Below are 22,415 nucleotides of genomic sequence, written 5' to 3'. Positions count from 1 at the left end.
TGCATGTGACCCTCCTTTTAAGGCAGACATGTCCAAAGTCCAGCCCGGGGGCCAAATGCGACCCTCGGTCAAATTTCATCCTGCCCCCAGCCTCTGTCATAATAATCATTAACATCTGGCCCGCACAGAATTAATATATTGGTCAGCAGTACTGCTACCAGCATATGAAGTAGCTTACACACTAAATGCTGCTCCTCATTTACCCACGAAAAGGAAGCAGCACTCTAAGCAACATTACCCCGTGTGACCCTTTACTCCCAATTTTCTAAAATGGTGACAATCAACAAAAACTGTTGACTGCGACGGCCGACGCTACAGGGATAGGTGGAAATTGGACCATTTCTTCACTAAAATACACAACAGCTGTGTCTGCCTCATTTGCAAAGAGACAGTGCGCTGTTTTTAAAGAGTTCAATGTTAGGCGATATTACCAGAGGCGATATTACCAAACAAGACCCGCTGACATGTACGAAAAGATTACAGGGAATAAGCGAGAAATTGAAGCAACTTGAAGCTAGTTTAATTTTACAGCAGCATTTTTACATTACATTTACATAACAGCAGTATTTCGCAAGAGCCCGAGGGTCGAAAGAGAACGCCACAAAGGCTAGTTGCGAGATGGTTGAAATTATTCTATTATTTTTTTTAATTCATTTTAAAAATTAGAGCTGCAGCTATTGATTATTTTAGTAGTCGATTAATTGATGAACTAGTTAGTTATAATAATCGAGTAATTGGATAAGGAACATGAAAAATTTAAATACCTGAGCTGAGCCTCAAATGGTATAAAAAACAAATAAGGATAGACAAAAGAACAATGGCTAACTTATATAGCAAATGTTTGCTAGCTTAAATGCTTTAAAACACTAACGCTTTTTTTTCTTAAAAAAAAATTGTTTTTTTAACAATGCTCTTGACTAGGGTTGTTCCGATCATGTTTTTTTGCTCCCGATCCGATCCCGATCGTTTTAGTTTGAGTACCTGCCGATCCATATATTTCCCGATCCGATTGCTTTTTTTTTGCTCCCGATTCAATTCCAATCATTCCCGATAATTTTTCCCGATCATATACATTTTGGCAATGCATTAAGATTTAAATGAATAAAACTTGGACGAATATATACAATCAACATACAGTACATAAGTACTGTATTTGTTTATTATGACAATAAATCCTCAAGATGGCATTTACATTATTAACATTCTTTCTGTGAGAGGGATTCCTCGGATAGAAAGACTTGTGACTTTGTATATTGTGACTAAATATTGCCATCTAGTGTATTTGTTGAGCTTTCAGTAAATGGTACTGTAGCCATGCCCAAATGCATGATAGGAAGTGGAACCATGACTGTGCGTAGTGCTACCAGTTGATATATCTTCTCTGCGTTGGGAAATAACATAAGGTGTTAAGAAAAAGATCAACTGCTACCTTGCTTCCCCACAATATTTCTAATCGTAGGGAGAGGGATTGTAAGGCTTTAGTCAATTAAAAAAAGGGCTCCAAAGGCTGCCCGAATTCACTCTACTTATTTTACGCTGCCTTTTATCTCTCTGTATAGGTAAAACGACGCCATTACAGATTGAGCGCGACAATGCGTGAGTGGGTTGTGCAGCGCATGCATTAATTGCGTTAAATATTTTTAGAGCTGACACGAATACTCGAGCAACTCAAGTAACTCGAGTTTAAAAACTGATCCGAGTAATTTTATTCACCTCGAGTAATCGTTTATTTAGACAGCTCTAAGCATCACGTTTCGCTCGGACTACTTTTAATGCGGGACAACTCGCTGACGTCACGTGCGTAGAGGAAAAAGTAATAAAACAATATAAAAAAACATTTCTGCAGCCGACAGCCGCTCCAAACTACGCCGACGTTGCTAAAAACTAGTCTGCATGATGTTAAATTGGTAGCAGGTAGCATCTGGTGAGTCTCATAGAGATCCCATGTATGTTGAACTAGATGCGAACTGACAGACTCGGCCGCGTCTGGGCAGCGTTAATAAACAGCCGCCATCTTAAAGCAGTAGAGCGCTAAGCGCTAATAAAGAGCGCTAAACGCTAATAAATAAGATTAACGTTACTGTCTGAGTCACTAGCTCACGTAACGTTAGCCCTGCGGAGGGCTAGGTTTCTATTAATTATGACCACTTTTGATGCGTGGCTAACGTGTCTTACATACAGGCTTTAACATAACATAGCTTTGTGGAGTGATGAGGGTGTAAAATAAAAACTCAATAATGCTAACTATCAATTTTAGCTTAGTAGTCACTGCTGGATAAAACACCAAGTAGCACTGGTCCCTAATGTGCTCTGTACACTGTAAAAACACAAAATCCTATCAGGACTTACAGTTTAGAGTAGCGTAAAACTTAACTAGAACTTAAAAATGGCTTGACACAAATAGAAATTCAATTGAAACACGTGGGAAAAAATCCCAACTTTTAAGTGATGTGTGTTATCAAGCGTAATGGCATTTTTAGGTATATATATCTTAAAATAAGATCTAAAGGTTTTTTGAGTGAAAGCAGTGAATTTGTCTTTTTTTTTTTTTAATTCTAGTTAATCTGAGATGCAATTGTTGGCTGTTTTCAACAATATACATCGAAAATAAAGACATTGATTGACTGAAAATGGTTCAAGATTAGATGAAATGTCTTGTTTTCTCATGTATATTAATAATTGCTCTTCACCTAAAAATATATTTGTTTTATCCGATTACTCGATTAATCGATAGAATTTTCAGTCGATTACTAAAATATTTGATAGCTGCAGCACTAAATATTTTAACGTGATACATTTTTTAAAAACTTAATTACCGCCGTTATCGGGATAAATTTGATAACCCTACCTTAAGCCTACACTAAAGACTCTGGATGAGTGTAACATTATGTCTGTAACGTTAAATACAATTAGAAAACGATTTGATTAAAAAATATATATATTAAAAAAAGGCATGGCCGATCATTTTTTGCCGATTCCGATACTTTGAAAATGACGTGATCGGACCTCAAAAAAAAAAAAAAAAACTTGGCTTATGTTGGTTTTAACATGGAGCAGCTGGATTCAGCCATGTGAAATGAGGCAGACTAGAGGGCAGTGTATCACTTTAATTAAACGAATACTCGAAGCAGCAAATTTAATTCAAATCTTTTTTTCTTTAATCGAATACTGGAGTTAATCGATTCATCGTTTCAGCACTAAAAAAAAATAATAAAGCAAATGTGACACACAGAATGGCTTGCTAACATTTCCTTAAATATACTGTTCTACGTAAAGGACGTCAACCAAGGTCGGCCCTCCACATTTTTACCACACCAAATCTGGCCCCCTTTGCAAAAAGTTTGGACACCCCTGTTTTAAGGATGATTTCCATTTGTGCATTCTGATTCAAATTTAATGGGAATATAGAACATTTTGTTTGCTAACACTTACGTGCTTCCCGCATATTGTAAAGAATCGGAAGACAATCACACATGTGCCCATCATGTAAGTATACGCATTCTGGAGAGAAAAAACAGAAATGGATTAGTTTTCTGAAACACATATAGCATCTGAACATAATGTTGTTTCTAACCAGGAGAGCAAAGTGAAGCACAATCCAAATGACGCCGAGCGACGTCACCAGCAGGTCGTAACGATTCCGTCGACTTTGCCAGTAACCGGCTGGAGACATGGCTATCAGCTTCATCGTAACCTAGGAACAACAAGGATTTGACCATGTTGTATGAAAGGCAACACCACCTTGAAATAAATGCAGCCGAGCAGCGTCACCTCCAGTACGAATATAAAGGTGAAGACCACCGACATCGTGGCAAGAGGAAATGTAACTTGGTCGTCTACATCCCACTTAAAAAGAGGTTGCTTGTGTTAGTTTTCCAGGTTGTTAAATTGGTCTTTCAAATGCAATTTCGTATGTACCTTGACTGAGAGCAGCACAGACTGGGCCAATACCAGTACAGCAATGCCACGTTTGAAGAAAGGGTGTTGTGTGATGTCATACATCTTGGCCCGGAACCCTCCATTCTCTAATGGGAGCAAGAACAAAACGCATGTAACACAAAGATTGTTGACAATATTCGGCACGTTTTCGCTGAAAAATCAAGCGGCTTATAATGTATTTGGGGTCTAATGCTTTAAGTGATATTTTAATTGATTTGGCTTCACACTGTCCGCTGCCAACATTTTTAGACACAGTGAAGATTCCTAATATCCCAAGTGAAACCAAACGCTACATACACTTCTTCATATTTCCTCATCTTAGCTTTCGGGAGGCATCTGACATCCGTGTTAAATGTTTTTTTCCATGGTTTCGCTGTTTGGTTAAAAAATACTGCACACACTCTGAAAATGAGAGCGCCACTGCCACCCACTGACTAAATGTGCAATTACATTTCATTTTAGTATGGCAAAAAAAGAATGTTCCCTTAAGTCCCCTAAGAAGGATTAAATATAATGCAAAAAAGGACTGATTAAATATAATGCAACGAAATGTATCGTCTATGTCCTTTTGATGGCAATCAAGTACTGCTGGATAGTGTTCTTGTTTTCAAAATGAAATGTTTAATAAATAAGCATACACATACCTGGACGGGGAGGTAGGTGGAGGGGTTGAGCTATTTTAAGGCGACTTTTCAAATCCTCCCATCGCCTCTGATCCACAGTAAGCAAAGCAGTTCCCTGGAAGGAGATATAGCCATGTTAGCCCAGACACAGAAAAAAAATATTAACATGTAATAATACCCTAAACCATCAATCCATCTCTATCTGTACTATCCATCGGTATCCATTCATCCATATCCCTCCATCCCTCCATCCATATCCCTCCATCCATCCATCTGTATTCATATCATCCATTTACAATATATCCCTCCATCCATCCATGTATCCATATTATCTGTATCCATCCATCTGTATCATCCACCCACCCGTACCATCATCCGTATCCATCCGTCTATCTGTATCCAACCATCTGTCTCCATCCATCCATCCATCCATCTGCATCCAACAGCTGTATCCATCCATTTGTAACCATCATCTGTATCCATCCGTCTATCTGTATCCAACCATCTGTCTCCATCCATCCATCCATCCATCCATCCATCCATCCATCCATCCATCCATCTGCATCCAACAGCTGTATCCATCCATCTATTTGTAACCATCATCTGTATCATCCATCCATTCATCCCTATCATCCATCCGTCCATCTGTATCCATCATCTGTATCCAACCATCTGTATCTATTATCTGTATCCATCAATCCATCCATTTCCATCTGTGTCCATCCATATCCATCATTTGTATCATCCATCCATCCATATCATCCATCTGTATACTAGTACATCCAACCATCTGTATCCATCCATCCATCTGTATCAATCCATCCATCCATCCATATCCATCATCTGTATCATCCATCCATCTGTCCATCTGTATACATCCATTATCTGTATCCATCCATCCGTATCCATCATCTGTATAAATCCATATGCGTCATCCATCATCCATCATCCATATCCATCATCCATCCATCCATCCGTATCCATCCTTCCATCTGTATCCAACCATCTGTATCATCCATCATTCATCCATTTGTATCCATCCATCTATCCATAATCTGTATCATCCATCCATCTGTATACATCCATCATCTGTATCCATCCATCCATCCATCCATCCATCCATCCATCCATCCATCCATCCATCCATCCATCCGTAAAATACATCCGTTTCCATCATCTGTATAAATACATATGTATCATCCATCCATCCATCCATCCATCCATCCATCCATCCATCCATCCATCCATCCATCCATCCATCCATCAGTATCCATCCATCCATGTTTTCATCATCTGTATAAATCCATCAAATGTATCATCCATCCATTCATATCCATCCATCTGTATCCAACCATCTGTCTCCATCATCTGTATCCATCCATCTATCCGTAACCATCATCTGTATCATCCATCCGTCCATCTGTATCCATCCATATCCATCCATCCATCCATCCATGCGCTTGTAAAAAAAATAACATACTTTTAATTTCTTTTTCAGATTATTGAACCTTAAAACTGATGCCTTGAATTATTGATGGACAACATGGGGGTTTATTGGGAGTATTGCATGCATTAACTGAAATTTAATTACAATTTTTTCGATGGTGAAAATACATTCAATATATGAGCACATTCACGTTATGAGCTCGTTCGCGGAACGGATTGTGCTCGTACCATGAGGGTTCACTGTATAAATCCCTCCCCTCATAGTCCAGTAATGTTAGTGACTTAAAGCCCTTACTTTGTTCTCATTAAAGTTGGCAATGACGACACCAACAAACAGAGTGAGTCCAATCATGCATCCAAGGAACACGAAGACATGGATGTAGATGCCATGGATCTGTTCATACAGAAGATAACACTTAACCAGTAGTTACCACAACTGAAATACAGACTATGAAGTGCATTCAATACCGGTCCAACACGGTGAATAATGACATCTCGGACTTCCACCCATCCTTTCAGAGAAAGTACCTCAAACAGCGCCAACATGGCGTTTCCCACATTGTCAAAATTAAAGTTGCGAGGATTAGCCCTGGAAGGCAGCAGAATGACACAAACACATATTTAATCACCAATTGTACTGTAACAATCCATGAGGTTTAGCAGAAATAAAAGACCACATTACCAGACTCTCGGAACCCAGAATCCTGGCTTCTTCTCTCCGATTTTCAGTTTCAGATTAAGATTTTTGGAAACGCTGACATTAATCCTGAATATACCGTGACAGTCAATCTGCCATGAACACAATCGACAAAAGTTGCAAGTAAACGTGTAAAAACAGCGATATTATAGTTCATCTTACATTCCGTTGGTGGATTAGGAATGATCACGTCTCTTGCCATACCTGCCTGAGAACATGGGGGTCGTTGCACTTGGCCAATTTTCCAGCAAACAGTTGAACTCCAAAGCTTGCAAACACCAACATCAGCGTAAGAAGTAGAATGGAAACCTGAAGATCATCAATCAACCAAAGAATCAAACGACAGAATAATCAGAATATTATCCAGTTTTCTATGACATACAGCTCACGGCTGCTAGCTCTGACTTAGCAAGAGCAGTTTGGTTGGACTTCATGAACCATTATGGGGATTTTATTGCTGGAGAAGCGTCCGTGCGCTGCTAGGTGCCACTAAAGAACAATCTAAAGCTCACCATGGGTAGTTAAATACATTTTAAAAAGACTAATATCCAAGCTATGCTACAACAAAGCACAACGCAGCTAGCCGTTCATTAAACACTGTGTTTTTAAGTGGGTTCCATCAGCCCTTTAATTTTGGTCTTCATCTTAGTCTTTGGGACAAAAATGTTTATTAGTCTTTGTCATATTTTTGTCATTTCAAAATGTGTTAGTCTTCGTCTAGTTTTAGTCGACAAAATCTCATACAAATTTCTCCTAGTTTTAGATGTACATGGCCATTAATGGCATGGACGTGCATGGCTGTCAATGGCATCGACTTACTTGGGCGCCAGTTGAATGTCAATGGGCTGTAATGGTAACGTTTTGGTAAAAACAAATCAAAACCACACAGGTTTTTCTGCCATCGAAAATGAATGGGAAATTTGGACGTACTTGTCCGCCAATGGCATGGACGTTTATGGCTGTCAATGGCATCGACTTACATGCGCGTCAGTTGAATGTCAATGGGCTGTAATGGTAAGTTTTTGGTCAAAAATGACAGCCACACAGGTTTTTCTGCCATTGAAAATTAACAGGAAATTTGGACGTACATGGCCGTCAATGACACGGATGTGCGTGGCTGTCAATGGCATCGACTTACTTGGATGCCATTTGAATGTCAATGGGCTGTAATGATAAGTTTTTGTTTAAAAAATGACAGCCACACAGGTTTTTCTGCCATTGAAAATGAATGGGAAATTTGGATGTACTTGTCCGCCAACTGCATGGACGTTTATGGATGTCAATGGCATCGACTTACTTGGGCGCCAGTTGGGTTTCATGGTAAGTGGTCAAAAATCACAAGAACCTACGTTTTCCTGCCATTTAAATTGAATGGGAAATTTGCGTGTCAATTTGTAATGAATGGGCAAGTTTTTGGCGAATTTTGGGGGAACCGTAGGTTTTTGCCAAATTCTGTATCCAACTTTTATGTCCCCTACCGTCCTGGCAAAATGGATTTTGACATGTGGTATGTTTGTTGCATTTTTGCGGGGGGTTTATGTGGCATTTTTTGGGGTGTATGGCAGTTTTGCAGGCCATGCACTTCCATGCCATTGACGGCTATGTACGTCCATTCATTTTAAATGGCAGAAAAACATGTTGCTGTTTTTACCATAAACTTTACATGAAAGCGCAATGACATTCAACCGACAACAAAGGCACGCTATACCATTCATGGCTATGCACGTCCAAATTTTCCATTCATATTAAATGGCAGAAAAACATGTGGCTGTGATTTTTGAGCATACACTTGAATGCCACATGTCAAAATCCATTTTGCCACGTAGCAAAAAAATGCCACATGACAAAAAAAAAAAAAAAAAAATGCCACATGGCAAAATCCATTTTGCCATATGGCAAAAAAAATGCCACATGGCAAAATCCATTTTGCCATAAGGCAAAAAAAATGCCACATGGCAAAAGCCATTTTGCCATATGGCAAAAAAAATGCCACATGGCAAAAGTCATTTTGCCACATGGCCATGCACTTCCATGCCATTGACGGCTATGTACGTCCATTCATTTTAAATGGCAGAAAAACCTGTTGCTGTGATTTTTGACCATAAACTTTTCATGAAAGCGCATTGACATTCAACCGACAACAAAGGCACGCTATGCCATTCACGGCTATGCATGTCCAAATTTTCCATTCATATTAAATGGCAGAAAACATATGTGGCTGTGATTTTTGAGCATACACTTGAATGCCACACGTCAAAATCCATTTTGCCACAGGGCAAAAAAAAAAAGCCACATGGCAAAATCCATTTTGCCACATGACAAAAGAAATGCCACATGGCAAAATCCATTTTGCCACACAGCAACAAAAAATGCCACATGGCAAAAGCCATTTTGCCAGATGGCAAAAAAAATGCAACATTGCAAAAGCCATTTTGCCACATGGCAAAAAAATGCCACATGACAAAAATACGCCACATGGCAAATACCACTTTTGGTTCTCGCTGTCTCTCCAAAATTTTCGGTCATTTTGATATTTGAACGATGCCGATCGGTCAAACATTTGCCTTGCAAAGCCCCATCTAATAACATTTGATTGTCAACTAAGCTACCAACCTATTAACCTTTTAAACATCTAGATGAGAGTGGAATCGCTCACCAGGAAAATCTCTTTGAAGCCTTTGAGGACCTCCCGCACCACCTTCCTCATCTGAGGCACCAGCTTAAAGATCCTTAGTGGTCGCAAGCTCCGTAGCATCATCAGCAGCTGAGCGCCAGACTCGGGAGGGACGTCATGCGGCAGCCAGCACAAAAAGATGAGACTAACCTGCGGCAGCAAGAAGAACACTCGTTCATTTCACACTATTCAAGCATACTCTGTGCGTCAATCTTTCCTCACAAGGTAAATAAAGATGTCCATCACGCCTCCAAAGTCTCTAATCACCGCCGTGGGTGTGAAGAACAGACCGTCTGCCATGATCTTGAGGTTTAATTCGATGCTCATGAAGATGACAAAGACATACTCCCCGATCTTTGGGAGAAGATTGTTGTTCAGAGATGCTCCATGAAGGACGCTGATGCTTTCCTCACCTGCAGGGTCGGTACGTGCATGACCCTGGTGAAAGGTGACTCGAACATCATGGAGATGCACGAGCAGATGGTCACGATGATCATCACCCAGTCCAAATAGGTGACCAGGCCCAATAGGTCGCTGCAGGCGGAAACATTAAAACACACTTACACACGCATTTAGTGAAAAAAAAAAAACATTAAGGATTTCAATGAACATATTCATTCATCTTCTGTATCGCCTATAGAGCCTACCCACGTACCACGTGCTTGCTGTATGGTTCCGCCCACTTGTCCGTCATTTTGACTCTGTATTAGCATTGTTTTCAATTGATGGCGGAATTTAAAATGCATTTCATGGAAGACCCGGTGCTTTCTGATGCCGCAAACTCACTGGATCTGTTGCATAAAAGGCGTTATGAGGAAAAGCTTCGTTCTATACAGTCGCCAGATCCATATTTGATGCCCAAATCGATGTTTTTCGACCCACTGTCTTCGCCCTGTCTGCCTGACATCTGCTACGCAGATATTTACAATTATCTTGTCCACACTAAATCAGCCTATTCTCACGAAAATATGAAAAACTTCAAGAGCTTGGAGGCTTATAAATACTTCGTTGCTGGTTGGGTGAAACAGGTCCTCGTCCACGAAAATTCGGCAGGAATCTATCTTGTGCTTGGAAAGGTGAGTTACGAAATTTTCAATTCAAAATCTTTTGTTATTGCTAACATCCACTGTCAAGTCTAATGTATTTCATGTCGTTTGTCAATGGAGTTAAGGCTTTTAACGTTTATATGGTTTAGCGATAGCATTCTCACTACATACATACGTGTATGTTGTCGGCGATTAGCCTAGCAATGATCTTAATTGTGGTTATTTGTCAGCCCCGTAGACGAGGCCAGTTTCTTTCACTTGGTACCAGCTAAATATTATTCAAAAAATAACGATGGTGGAAGAAAGGGAAGTCACAAACATCTTGAATTTGAAACTATGTCGTACTACGTCGTATGTTGTCGGCGATTAGCCTAGCAATGATCTTAATTGTGGTTGTCAGGCCAAAACCCTCTAAATATATATTAAATGCATCTTACCGGATATAAAATGACTACTACATAGTCTGTGGTGATTTTTTGGTGTCCAGTTTTCACGTCGAATTGTAGCCGTCCATTTCGCTCTCCTCTTTGGATCCCTCGGAATACGGTAAAACTTCAAGTCTCTCCTTCCATCTTCTCTGTTAGTGCAACCAACAGCCACACACGCCTTCACCATTTTGATTATTAATGTTAAGGAGCAGAAAAACACGCCGTAAATAGGAGAAATGTACGTAGCCGTAACAGGTTAACACTATGTTTTGACGGACAAGTGGGCGGAACCATACAGCGAGCACGTGGTACGTGGGTAGGCTCTATACTCACGAGCAGGGGACTGGATCCTACAGTGGTATGAAAAAGTAACTGAACCTTTTGGAATTTCTCACATTGCTGCATAAAATCACCAACAAATGTAAAATACCGTATTGGCCCGAATATAAGTCGGCCCTGATTATAAGACGACCCCTTTTTTTTTTAAGACTCAAGTTTGAAAAAAGACTTTTTGAACACAAAATTAATTTTCATACAGAAAGTAATCACAATACATCTAAAACGATTATAACAATATATTTGAGAGAAAAAGCATGTTATTTGGCCTCCTTCAAATCTTAATATCTGAACATTTAAATATCTAAAGTGCAATCATATTCGTAAATGAATGGTTTATTTACATTTCAAAAACCAGAAGCCAATCTATTGTGATAAAACAACAAAATTGCAATAACTGCATTAACCATCAAAGTGAAGTCTAACTGTAACTGTAGTCTTGAAACTAATCTGAATCAGGAAAAACATTGCAATAAAATAATGCAAACTGGTTAAACTTGAGAGTAGCTGAGATCTGTCATGACAGAACATCGCTTCAATGATATCTGGCGCCATCTAGCATCGTGAATTGGTATAATGTCTAGACCCCGAATATAAGACGACTCCAACTTTTTCAGTCTTATTTCAATGCAAAAAAAACCACCGTCTTATATTCGGGCCAATACGGTACAGTGTCTGCTTTAACTAAACTAAACCACCCAAACATCTATAGGTTTTCATATTTTAATGAGGATAGCATGCAAACAATGACAGATGGGGGAAAAGTAAGTAAGTAAACCCTCTGCCTAAGGAGTCTTAAAGAGCAATTGAAACTAATTTTTACCAAACATTTTAAGTCAAGTGTGTGCCCAATCCCTGATGAAGGATTTAAAGCTGCCCTGCCCACTATAAAACACACACCTGGTAAGAAATGTCTTGATAAGAAGCATTGTCTGATGTGCATCATGGTTCTGTCAAGAGCTATCTGAAGACCTGCAATCAAGGATTGTTTATTTGTATAAAGCTGGGAAAGGATACAAAACCATCTATAAAAGTCTGGATGTTAATCGACAGTCAGAGAAGTTGTCCTCAAATGGAGAGAGTTTGGCACTGTTGCTTCTCTCAAAGGAGTGGCTGTCCACCAAAGATGACGCCAAGAGTTCAGCGCAGAATACTCAGAGAGGTAAAAAAAGAACCCTAGAGTGTCTCCGAAAGACTTACAGAAATCACTTGCACAGTCCAATATCTCTGTGCACCCATCAACTATATGTAAAACTATGGCCAAGAATGGTGTTCATGGGAGGACTCCACGGAGGAAGCCACTGCTGTCTAAAGAAAACATTGTTGCTCATTTAAAGTTCGAAGAAGGCACTTGGACACTCCACAGAAGTTTTGGCAACATATTTTGTGGACTGATGAAACCAGAGTTGAATTGTTTGGGAATAACACACAACGTCATGTGTGGAGGAAAAATGGAACAGCTCACCAACATCAACACCTCATCCCCACTGTGAAGCATGGAGGAGGGAGCATCATGATTCGGGGCTGTTTTCCTAACTCAGGGCCTGGACAACTTGTAATTATTAATGGAAGAATGAATTCAAAAGTTTATCAAGATGTTTTGCAGGAAAACCTGAGGCCGTCTGTCAGACAGCTGAAGCTAACAAGAAGATGGATGCTTTAACAAGACAGTGATCCAAAACACAGAAATAAATCAACTTCAGAATGGTTTCGGAAGAACAAAAATACACGTTCTGGAGTGGCCAAGTCAAAAGCCAGACTTGAACCCCATTGAGATACTGTGGCATGACCTAAAGACAGCGATTCATGCCAGACATCCCAGGAATCTAACTGAACTACAGCAGTTTTGTAGAGAAGAATGAGCCAAGATAGTCCTGATTGATGTGCCAGACTGATATGCTGCTACAGGAAGCGTCTGGTTGAAGTTATTGCTTCCAAAGAGGGCACAAATTATTAAATGTGATGGTTCACTTACTTATTTTTCCCCCCTTCTGTCATTGTTTGCGTGCTATCCTCATCAAAATATGAAAACCTATAAATGTTTGGGTGGTCTTAGTTAAAGCAGATGCTATTTTTTCATCTGCGTGATTTTAACAAAGATCAGATCACATGATGGTAATATTATGCAGAAATGTGAACAATTCCAATTTCATACCACTGTACCTCACTAGTCATATCTGGCGCTTTTGATGAGTGCGTCTGGCTCTACAAATGTTTCTCTGTTTACTAGCTGTTTTTTGGTAGACTATCCTAGAATGATTTCCTGACCCATGTATCGGTAAATTGTATCGCCATATCGTGAGATCTTCGTATTGTGAAATACCCAGAGATTCCCCGACAACTTTGGGTGTTCCACTTTGTGATACTTCAGAACTTCAATCTGGCAACCATTCACGAGGATTGATTGGAGCAGACAGTGGTAGCATGTGCTGCATCATGACTTGAAAAAGAATATGATCCTTTGGCTGCTAATGAGAGCTGTCAGGTGAGCGCAGGCCTCAGAATAATTGAAATCTCCAGGTGCCGTGGCCGAAATGAATTTAATTATTGAAGTTCCGCTAGAAGGCACACGTTCCACAGAGAAATGTTTTGGAAATTGAATCCCAAATCAGCATAACAAGACACTCATTGGATATAGCGTTTAGATACACCTGCGCGATGATAGAGTTCATCGCACTGAGAGATTTTAATAATTATGCCCCTGTCATCTAGCCAAATCCATCATCTGTCATTTAGTTATGATGCATGGGTGTTGTCAGGGCCGGCCCAGCCTATACGCAGACTATGCAGCTGCTTAGGGCCCCTGACCACGAGGGGGCCCCCAATCTGGCAATTGTTTAATCTGTATTCTATTTTGTTCACTACAGTTTGATTTATTTGACTTTTGTGAGTTTTGAGACTTGATTACAAGCTTAAAAAAATAAAATCTCTTCCTTAACTTTTTTCTTTCCTCTTTTAGAAAAAGGTTTGGCGCTATCTACTGTAAGTACTGACAATCATTTGGGGTGAGAAGTTTGAAGTATGCAGTACAACAAAATCTGATTAATATAGAAAATATGGCCGTATGGGTTGGATTGCTTGTATGGGTTTCACAGTACACTCTGACGAAATGGTGGGCCAAAAATATGGGCCCCTTTGCATCATTTTGCTTAGGACCTCCAAATGGCCTGGGCCGGCCCTGGGTGTTGTACACCACAAAAACATAGGAGTGGGTACCCCACGATACGATTATTCCGATAAGATACAATTTGCGATACCAGGCTCACAGTAACGATGTCACGATTTGGCGGGACAATCATAACACCATACACAATAAAAATATGAGCCACAGAACCATGTTACTGTATCTATTGCATTTTCTTTGAACCCAATTTTGAGTTGTTTTTTTTTTTCAGGTAGGAAAAACAATTCTGAAAACCACTTACTAAAGTTGGTGATACTTTGTGTTCTTCACCACTCCTGTGATCGGGTCCGTTTTGGATCTAGAGATGGATTCACAGAAATAAATCATATTATTATGACAATAACGCTGCCTCCATGTGGTGTCATAATTACAGTAAATATCACTTGTCAAGTTTAAAATTGCATGTGAACACCCCCTCAAGTGATATTTTCTACTAGAGAACTGGGATTGTATTATGATACTTGAGTTTCCAAGATAGTACTATTCAGTGGCGGTTCTAGGATTTTTCTGAAACAGGGGCCAAGAGGGGGGGGCCACATGTAACCCACAGGGGCTAAGTGCTGTTGCCATCTTTGTTCAGTGTTTGCTTTGTTCAACAAGGCAATACACAGATTATCCTGCATGTGACAGTAAAACATCTTTGCTTGACAGTGTCAAGTATAGTTTAACTCTGCGAGGTTGGGCCCCCGTCACAAGCAAATTTATATTAAAATTATGTCAATCATTTGTGCTTGTGCGTTTTTAAATTATTAAATGGTGTCGCCGGCCGAAAAATGTGTGTCAGCCCACCGGCCGGACGGCCAGTCCACCTCTGCCTCGAGGTATGAAAGTTTCTGTATAAATTTCATTTTACAACTTGATATGCCACCTTATATGATGCTAACAGTACTTGCTGGTTAACTGATATAGCGGCGTATCAACGTGATTGGGGTCTAATGTCTTTAAGTGACATCTTCATTGATCTGGCTTCCTGCTGATCGCTGCCAACATTTTTAGATGTAATAAACAGACTGGTCTTCCTGATCTCCCAATGTATTAAAAGTCAAAGCCAAACGCCACATACACTTTGTCATATTTCCTTGTCTTAGCTCTTCATATCTCCAGTGCTCTTTGCTGTGTGCTCTTGCTTTGGTTCAAAAATACTGCGCATTCTCTCTAAATAAAAGCGCAACTGCACCCCACTGAGTGGATGTGCAATTACACTTTATTCTAGCATGGCAAAAAAAGCTAGAAGTAGTGTCTTACGCATTGAAGCGAGCTCGAACGATCATTCGGCAGAAGTTCCTGAAGCGGTGTTCCCGGCCGACAATAAATAGAGGCTTATCGAAGTATGGGTGGTTCTCCCTCAGCTCTTCCTCTTGGACTTTTCTGTCAGACCAACCAGGAAGAAGCATAAGTCAAACAGTGGTTTAGGTACAATAAAGACAGTTTCCTATGTTGACTAAATTTTATGTGCGACTACCGTTTCATTTCTGCTTGTTCTTTCTTTTCTTGGATCATCTTGATCTCGCTGTCCTCTCTCTGGGCGTTACGGTAGCGGACAGTGCTGGAATGCTGACCAAATAAAGACAGAAAGTTAACAAATACTAGGGCTGTCAAAACTATCGCGTTAACGGGCGTTATTTTTTTTAATTAATCACGTTAAAATATTTGACGCAATTAACGCAGATGCCTCGCTCAGACAGATTTAAATGACAGTACAGGGAAACGCTCACTTGTTGTGTTTTATGGAGTTTTGCCGCCCTCTGCTGGCGCTTGGGTGCGACTGATTTTATAGGCTTCAGCACCCATGAGAATTGTGTAAGTAATTATTGATATCAACAATGGCGGGCTACTAGTTTACTTTTTGATTGAAAATTTTACAGATTTTATTAAAACGAAAACATTAGGAGGGGTTTTAATATAAAATTTCTATAACTTGTACTAACATTTTTCTTTTATGAACTACAAGTCTTTCTATCCATGGATCGCTTTAACAGAATGTTAATAATGTTAATGCCATGTTGTTGATTTATTGTTATAATAAACAAATACAGTCCTTATGTACCGTATGTTGAATGTATATATCCATCTTGTGTCTTATCTTTCCATTCCAACAATAATTTACAGAAAAATATGGCATATTTTCTAGATGGTTTGAATTGCGATTAATTGTGATTAATTATGATTAATTAATTTTTAAGCTGTAATTAACTCGATTAAAAATTTTAATCGTTTGACAGCCCTAATAAATACGTCATCTTGGAGAGTCAAATATATGCATGTCACTGTGAAAGTATATTTTATTCATGCTCATAAAAACACAAACATCAACTGCTGTGAAACTATATGCGTTTTTTATGTTTTCATGTGAGACTGTATCAATGTTTGAGTGCTCCATGTATTCCTTTGAACATTCTACAATGAGTATTTGTTTTGACTGCCTTATCTGATTTGACTCCCTCTTGTACCAGCCAGAGCTAGATTCCAAGGTCATAACTCAGGATGTTTTTCTGTGGAAAATCACCAGAGGGCTGTAATAAAGTTCACTTTTGTTTTCGTAAGGTATCGTTTCATAGTAAGCAACGCCCTTTCAACAAGCATATATATATATATATATATATATATATATATATATATATATATATATATATATATATATATATATATATATATATATATATTAGGGCTGTCAAACGATGAAAATTTTTAATCGAGTTAATTACAGCTTAAAAATTAATCGTAATTAATCGCAATGAATCGCAATTCAAACCATCTATAAAATATGCCATATTTTCTGTAAATTGTATATATATATATATTCTGTAAAATAAATTGTTGGAATGGAAAGATAAGACACAATATTGATATATACATTCAACATACGGTACATAAGGACTGTATTTGTTTATTATAACAATAAATCAACAAGATGGCATTAACATTATTACCATTCTGTTTAAGCGATCCATGGATACAAAGACTTGTAGTTCTTAAAAGATAAATGTAAGTACAAGTTATAGAAATTTTATATTAAAACCCCTCTTAATGTTTTCGTTTTAATAAAATTTGTAAAATTTTCAATCAAAAAATAAACTAGTAGCCCGCCATTGTTGATGTCAATAATTACTTACACAATGCTCATGGGTGCTGAAGCCTACAAAATCAGTCACACCCATGCGCCAGCAGAGGGCGGCAAAACTCCATAAAACACATTTAACAAGTGGGCATGTCACTCTACTGACATTTAAATCTGTCTGAGCGGGACATGTGCGTTAATTGCGTCAAATATTTTAACGTGATTAATTTAAAAAACTAATTACCGCCCGTTAATGCGATAATTTTGACAGCCCTAATATAAATATATATATATATATATATATATATATATATATATATATATATATATATATATATATATATATATATATATATATATGTATACCCTTGACTTGTGTATTTTCGTTGTACTCCTGCGTGGTCACAGCTCCTGGCTGGATCACACCATTTGTACCCTTGATATACATCTAGCTTATAAAGTCTTCGTAGAAGGCAATCCTTGGCCGAGTTGTATTCTTTTCTCTTATTTGAGCTATTTGTTGATACTTGTCTCGGAGCTCAAACGTGAACTTCCCTGACACTTGAAATCATAAGAAGTGCTTAATCTGTGATTTAACATGTTAAACTACTAGTTGGGTTCATTTTGAAGTTTTGTAACAGATTCTAAAAATGGTGATATGTAAGATGCATACAGTAACATTCCTAAGAAAAAGTACTCACATCTTGGGTGAGGGTCTCTAGCGACTTTCCTCGGCTGATCCTCTGACTGGTAGAACCATGTCGTAAAGACCTGCGCTCTTGCCGTATGTGATGTTGCACGCTAAGGATGGAACGTTCCTTGGTCGGCTGCCCTTCCAAGGACCCACTGAGCATTCGCTGTCTTGTGCAAGCCCTGCATTAAACAGTAGGCGGTGACATTTATGTTTCAAAATCAACTAATCTCATTATTTGAACAGAGGGCATGTGGTAAGGACAAACGCCAGCTAGTCTTGAAGGAAGTGCATGCAGAGGTTGAGGAGAAACGAACCAGCAAGATGGTGGACATGCAGCAGCAGAGAGAATGGACAAGGTGGGAGGGTGCACTGGAGAGGTAGGGGACCTGGTCTGGGATCAGGCAGGCAGAACCCAAGCCCAATAAGTTCCCAGCCCAGCCAATCTCCAACTCTGGGGCCTGAATGACTCTCCATCCTGCATGTTGTGCTCCAAAAAGGCTGGAGCACATCCTGAGCAGCTGCTCGAAAGCTCTGGGGGAGGGTCACTACAGTTGGCGGCGGGAACAGGTGCTGAAGACCATTGCTGAAGCCATAGCTTAAGCCGTGGCTAAAAACAACAGCAGCAAACAACAACCTGACGAGGAGAATCGCCTTTGTCAGGCCAGGAGAAGAGCCTCGGTCACAGCCCAAACCAGCTGCCGGGCTCCTCATCTCAGCATTGGACTGGGTTCTACAAGCGGACTTGGGCAAACAGCTCAAATTTCCAGACTGCATTACAAAAACTTCATTGAGGCTAGGCATTGTACTTACGTCAGTATCTTCAAGGCAGGTACTACTGATACAACTGACAGTTCCCTTGGAGGATCGCATAGAGGAGGTGAATAGAGGAAGCGGTCAAAGTACCAGGAGCTCGTTGAGCAAAGCCCATTGAAGTTGGGTGTAGAGCAATGGTGTCAAACCGATTCCACAAAGGGCCGCAGTGGGTCCTGGTCCTTGCTCCAACAGATCCAGCACAGACAGTTCAACCAATGAGGTTTCTGCTAAAATAAGCAGCACCTGACTGCAATCAACTGATTACACTTGTAAGATACCAGATTGGTGAAAAGGTGTCGCCTGGTATTGTTGGAATGAAATCCAGCACCCACTGCGGCCCCATGTGGAATAGTTTGGACACCACTGGTGTAGAGGGTTTTGCGGGACGCTCACCATGCAAGGTGCTAAAGGGAATAGTATCTTTTCTCGTATTTACTGTTTGACTGTTTGTATTACTCCAACACACCCAATATAAAATAAATAGCTTTTATATCATAGTTTAAGAAAAACAAAATATATTAGATATTATGACCAGTTGCATGATTGGAACTTGCAGCGCCAAGACAACGGGCAGATAAGAACAGAGAGATACAGGACACCAGACCACAGAAGCCCAACGCGTGCATCATGCAGCTGACTGAGCAAAATTGATGCTGAAAAGCAGGTGATAGGCAAGACATCTGCAAGCCCACGTCTTCATCACCAAATCCCGCAATCAGCTCTTTTAGACAGTACAGAACAAATGGCGGGACATCTTGTCTTGCCACAAGGAACATCTGATATGGAGGAACCAGCGACCGAGAAGCGAACACTCAATAATCACGTGGCCCTGAGGTGGCAAAATCCTCATGCTGTCGTTGCCCTGACAACAGTAACGCACCCTCCAGCCCAATCCACAACAGAGAAGAATCCTAAACAACACTTAAACACAACCTCTTCCGGACCACAGCCCGCCTCACCAGAGCCTTTAAAAGACTGAATGTTTAACAAGTTGTCATTTTTTTTCGGGAATCTTTTGTCGACTTGTGATATGGTGACCCTGGATCTAGTTTGCCTCCTCGCCTGGGTCTCTCTGTGCTGATTGCTGCCGACTTGGAATAAATTCTCAACTTATGTTTCTAGGCATTTTTCCAGCTTTTAAAATGGAGTCAGTGCAAGGGGTTAAGACTGAGGTGAACGCACGCACCGGCACGGGTCGTGGGAATTGCGCTAGCGCGGTTCCAGCGGTTCGGCTGGCGTGATTCTGGCAATCTGGCTAAAAAGTCAGATTTCTTTAGTGCTCACAATTCTGGCCATCACAGGTGATGATGATGAGGATGGTGAGGAAAGGAAGGTAATGAAAACCACCTTGAAGGCACCAGAGAAAGCCTCTAGATGGCTCTGGATCAGGAGGCGCAATCAGAGGGCCAATGCTACTGGGACACAAGCCGGGGTCTGATCAACCCTGCCTAGGTCACCTGAGGGAGGGGGTATGATGTTGGAAGACCCGAAACCCCTGAGGATCTTAGGCAAATCACTGATAATGTGTCCCAGTGCATGCTACAATGCATCTTACAACCATATGACATATAATACATGTTTTTGGATAGTTACTTGAGATTTAGGGGTTATTTAAGGGTACCTAAAGGGTTAATTCTTGGAAACTCGGGTTATGTCGCCACCGTAGGAACGGAATTTGACTATTGATTACCGTAATTTTTGCAGTATAAGCAGCACTGGACTATAAGCCGCAGCTGTCCTCACTGTAATACGAGATATTTACACTAAAAGATATTAACCGGTTTATTTGACAGCGGCATCATATGACTGTCATAAGACCAAATGAACCACCATGAAGCTTTGAACCAATTGGCTGCAAAGCTTCATTGCTTCATGAAGCTTCATTTGGCCATCACTGCTTCCATTGGGGAGACAGTCAACATCTGCTGCCACCTGCTGTCAACTCTGTTGTCGTCCAACATGCCTCCTGGCATGCATTGCAGCACTACAGATGTAAATAAGTATAAAATTCATGCTCTGTGCTAAGTATTTCTTCAGTTACTGTTCCAGTTGTTTCATTAATTGCTAGTTATGGTATTTGGTAACACTTTTTTTTGACAGTGGTGCTATAGGACTGTCATTAGACAATCATAATTATGACATGACACTGTCTTGAGCACTAATGAATGCTTATAACAGATGTCATTTAGTGTTATCCGACAAATTATCTCACTTTGAATGAATGTAAAAGATCTGAGTGAGATAATTTGCGGATGACACTTAATGACATCTGTCATAAGCATTCAGTAATGCCCATGATAGTACCATGTCATAATTATAACGGTCTTTTGACAGTCTTATGACGCCCCTGTCAAATAAAGTGTTGCATATTAACCCCAAAAAACCCACAAACAAGCCACAATGGACTTTAAGCTGCAGGATTCAAAATGAAGGAAAAAAGTAGCGGCTTATAATCCGAAAATTACGGTACTTTTCAAATGAATGAATCATTAAGTCTTACAGCTGAAAAGTGTTTCCCCTTGCATTCTTTGCGTAAATAAATACACACATCTATTTCTTACCGTAGTATTTTACTGATCGTTGTTTCTTTTTCCAGCAGGTTCCGGGCCTGGATACTAAATATTGACCTGCGAAGCTGAGAGGCCACACACAGATTGCAAAACACTGCAAGTTAATTAAAGTTGGAACAATTGATGAATGTAGACGCACACACACACACATTATAGCTCTCTATTATTGCTTTTATTACTGAGTATTAGTCCCAAAGTTATATAAAGGAAGAAAGTTATAACCCTCATACCTGTGTGGTGGTGGACAATAACTTGAGCATTAAATCACCTTTTGGTCGATATACTTGTTGTCTTCAATGGCCGAGCGTTTGGAGTGGTCGCAGGAGGACGAGGAGGCTGAAGGGAGTCTCCGAAATAAACAGCTGGGGTCCTGCTGTTGCCTATCAATGAACTGCTTCATGAAGCTCTCCCTTTAGGATGTAGCACACAGTAACGGTAAGCATTTATACACTTTTATGATAGTAACTGATGTATCAGGGACATTTTGTCAGAGTGGGATTCTTGCTGGAACCAAATTGCTTTAGAGCAGACATGTCCAAAGTCCGGCCCGGGGGCCAAATGCGGCCCGTGGTCAAATTTCATCCGGCCCCCAGCCTCTGTCATATAATCAATAACGTCTGGCCCGCACACAGACTTAATAAATTGGTCAGCAGTACTGCTACCAGCATATGAAGTAGCTTCCACACTAAATGCTGCTCCTCATTTACCCACTAAAAGGCAGCAACACTCGAAGCAACATTACCCCATGTGACCCTTTACTTCCAATTTTCTAAAATGATGACAATCAACAAAAAAAAAAGAAAGTTGACTGTGACAGCCGACGCTTAAAGAATAGGTGGAAATTGGACCATTCTCCAAAATACGCAACAACTGTGTCTGCGTCATTTGCAAAGAGACAGTCGCTGTT

At 40.1% G+C, this 22,415-nt stretch overlaps 1 protein-coding gene across 5 annotated transcripts in view; it reads right to left on the bottom strand.

The window, feature by feature from the left end:
* nalcn (sodium leak channel, non-selective) overlaps positions 1-22,415 on the bottom strand; it is a 128,654-nt gene that overhangs the window by 17,854 nt on the left and 88,385 nt on the right. For all 5 annotated transcript variants that reach the window (XM_057852363.1, XM_057852359.1, XM_057852360.1 and 2 more), the window contains 18 exons: positions 21,777-21,918; positions 21,500-21,573; positions 18,133-18,304; positions 15,836-15,927; positions 15,619-15,741; positions 14,615-14,671; positions 9,793-9,913; positions 9,602-9,733; positions 9,362-9,529; positions 6,910-7,014; positions 6,691-6,797; positions 6,477-6,597; positions 6,304-6,402; positions 4,584-4,677; positions 3,919-4,025; positions 3,772-3,846; positions 3,575-3,694; positions 3,433-3,501 (listed from right to left, as the gene is read on the bottom strand). In XM_057852363.1, the coding sequence (XP_057708346.1) occupies positions 3,433-3,501; positions 3,575-3,694; positions 3,772-3,846; positions 3,919-4,025; positions 4,584-4,677; positions 6,304-6,402; positions 6,477-6,597; positions 6,691-6,797; positions 6,910-7,014; positions 9,362-9,529; positions 9,602-9,733; positions 9,793-9,913; positions 14,615-14,671; positions 15,619-15,741; positions 15,836-15,927; positions 18,133-18,304; positions 21,500-21,573; positions 21,777-21,918 (1,978 nt within the window). The remainder of the gene's footprint in view (positions 1-3,432; positions 3,502-3,574; positions 3,695-3,771; positions 3,847-3,918; positions 4,026-4,583; positions 4,678-6,303; positions 6,403-6,476; positions 6,598-6,690; positions 6,798-6,909; positions 7,015-9,361; positions 9,530-9,601; positions 9,734-9,792; positions 9,914-14,614; positions 14,672-15,618; positions 15,742-15,835; positions 15,928-18,132; positions 18,305-21,499; positions 21,574-21,776; positions 21,919-22,415) is intronic.

This window comes from Corythoichthys intestinalis, chromosome 12, assembly GCF_030265065.1.
Source record: "Corythoichthys intestinalis isolate RoL2023-P3 chromosome 12, ASM3026506v1, whole genome shotgun sequence".
In the NCBI taxonomy this organism is placed as follows: domain Eukaryota; kingdom Metazoa; phylum Chordata; class Actinopteri; order Syngnathiformes; family Syngnathidae; genus Corythoichthys; species Corythoichthys intestinalis.
This window is presented reverse-complemented; position numbering and strand designations above follow the sequence as displayed.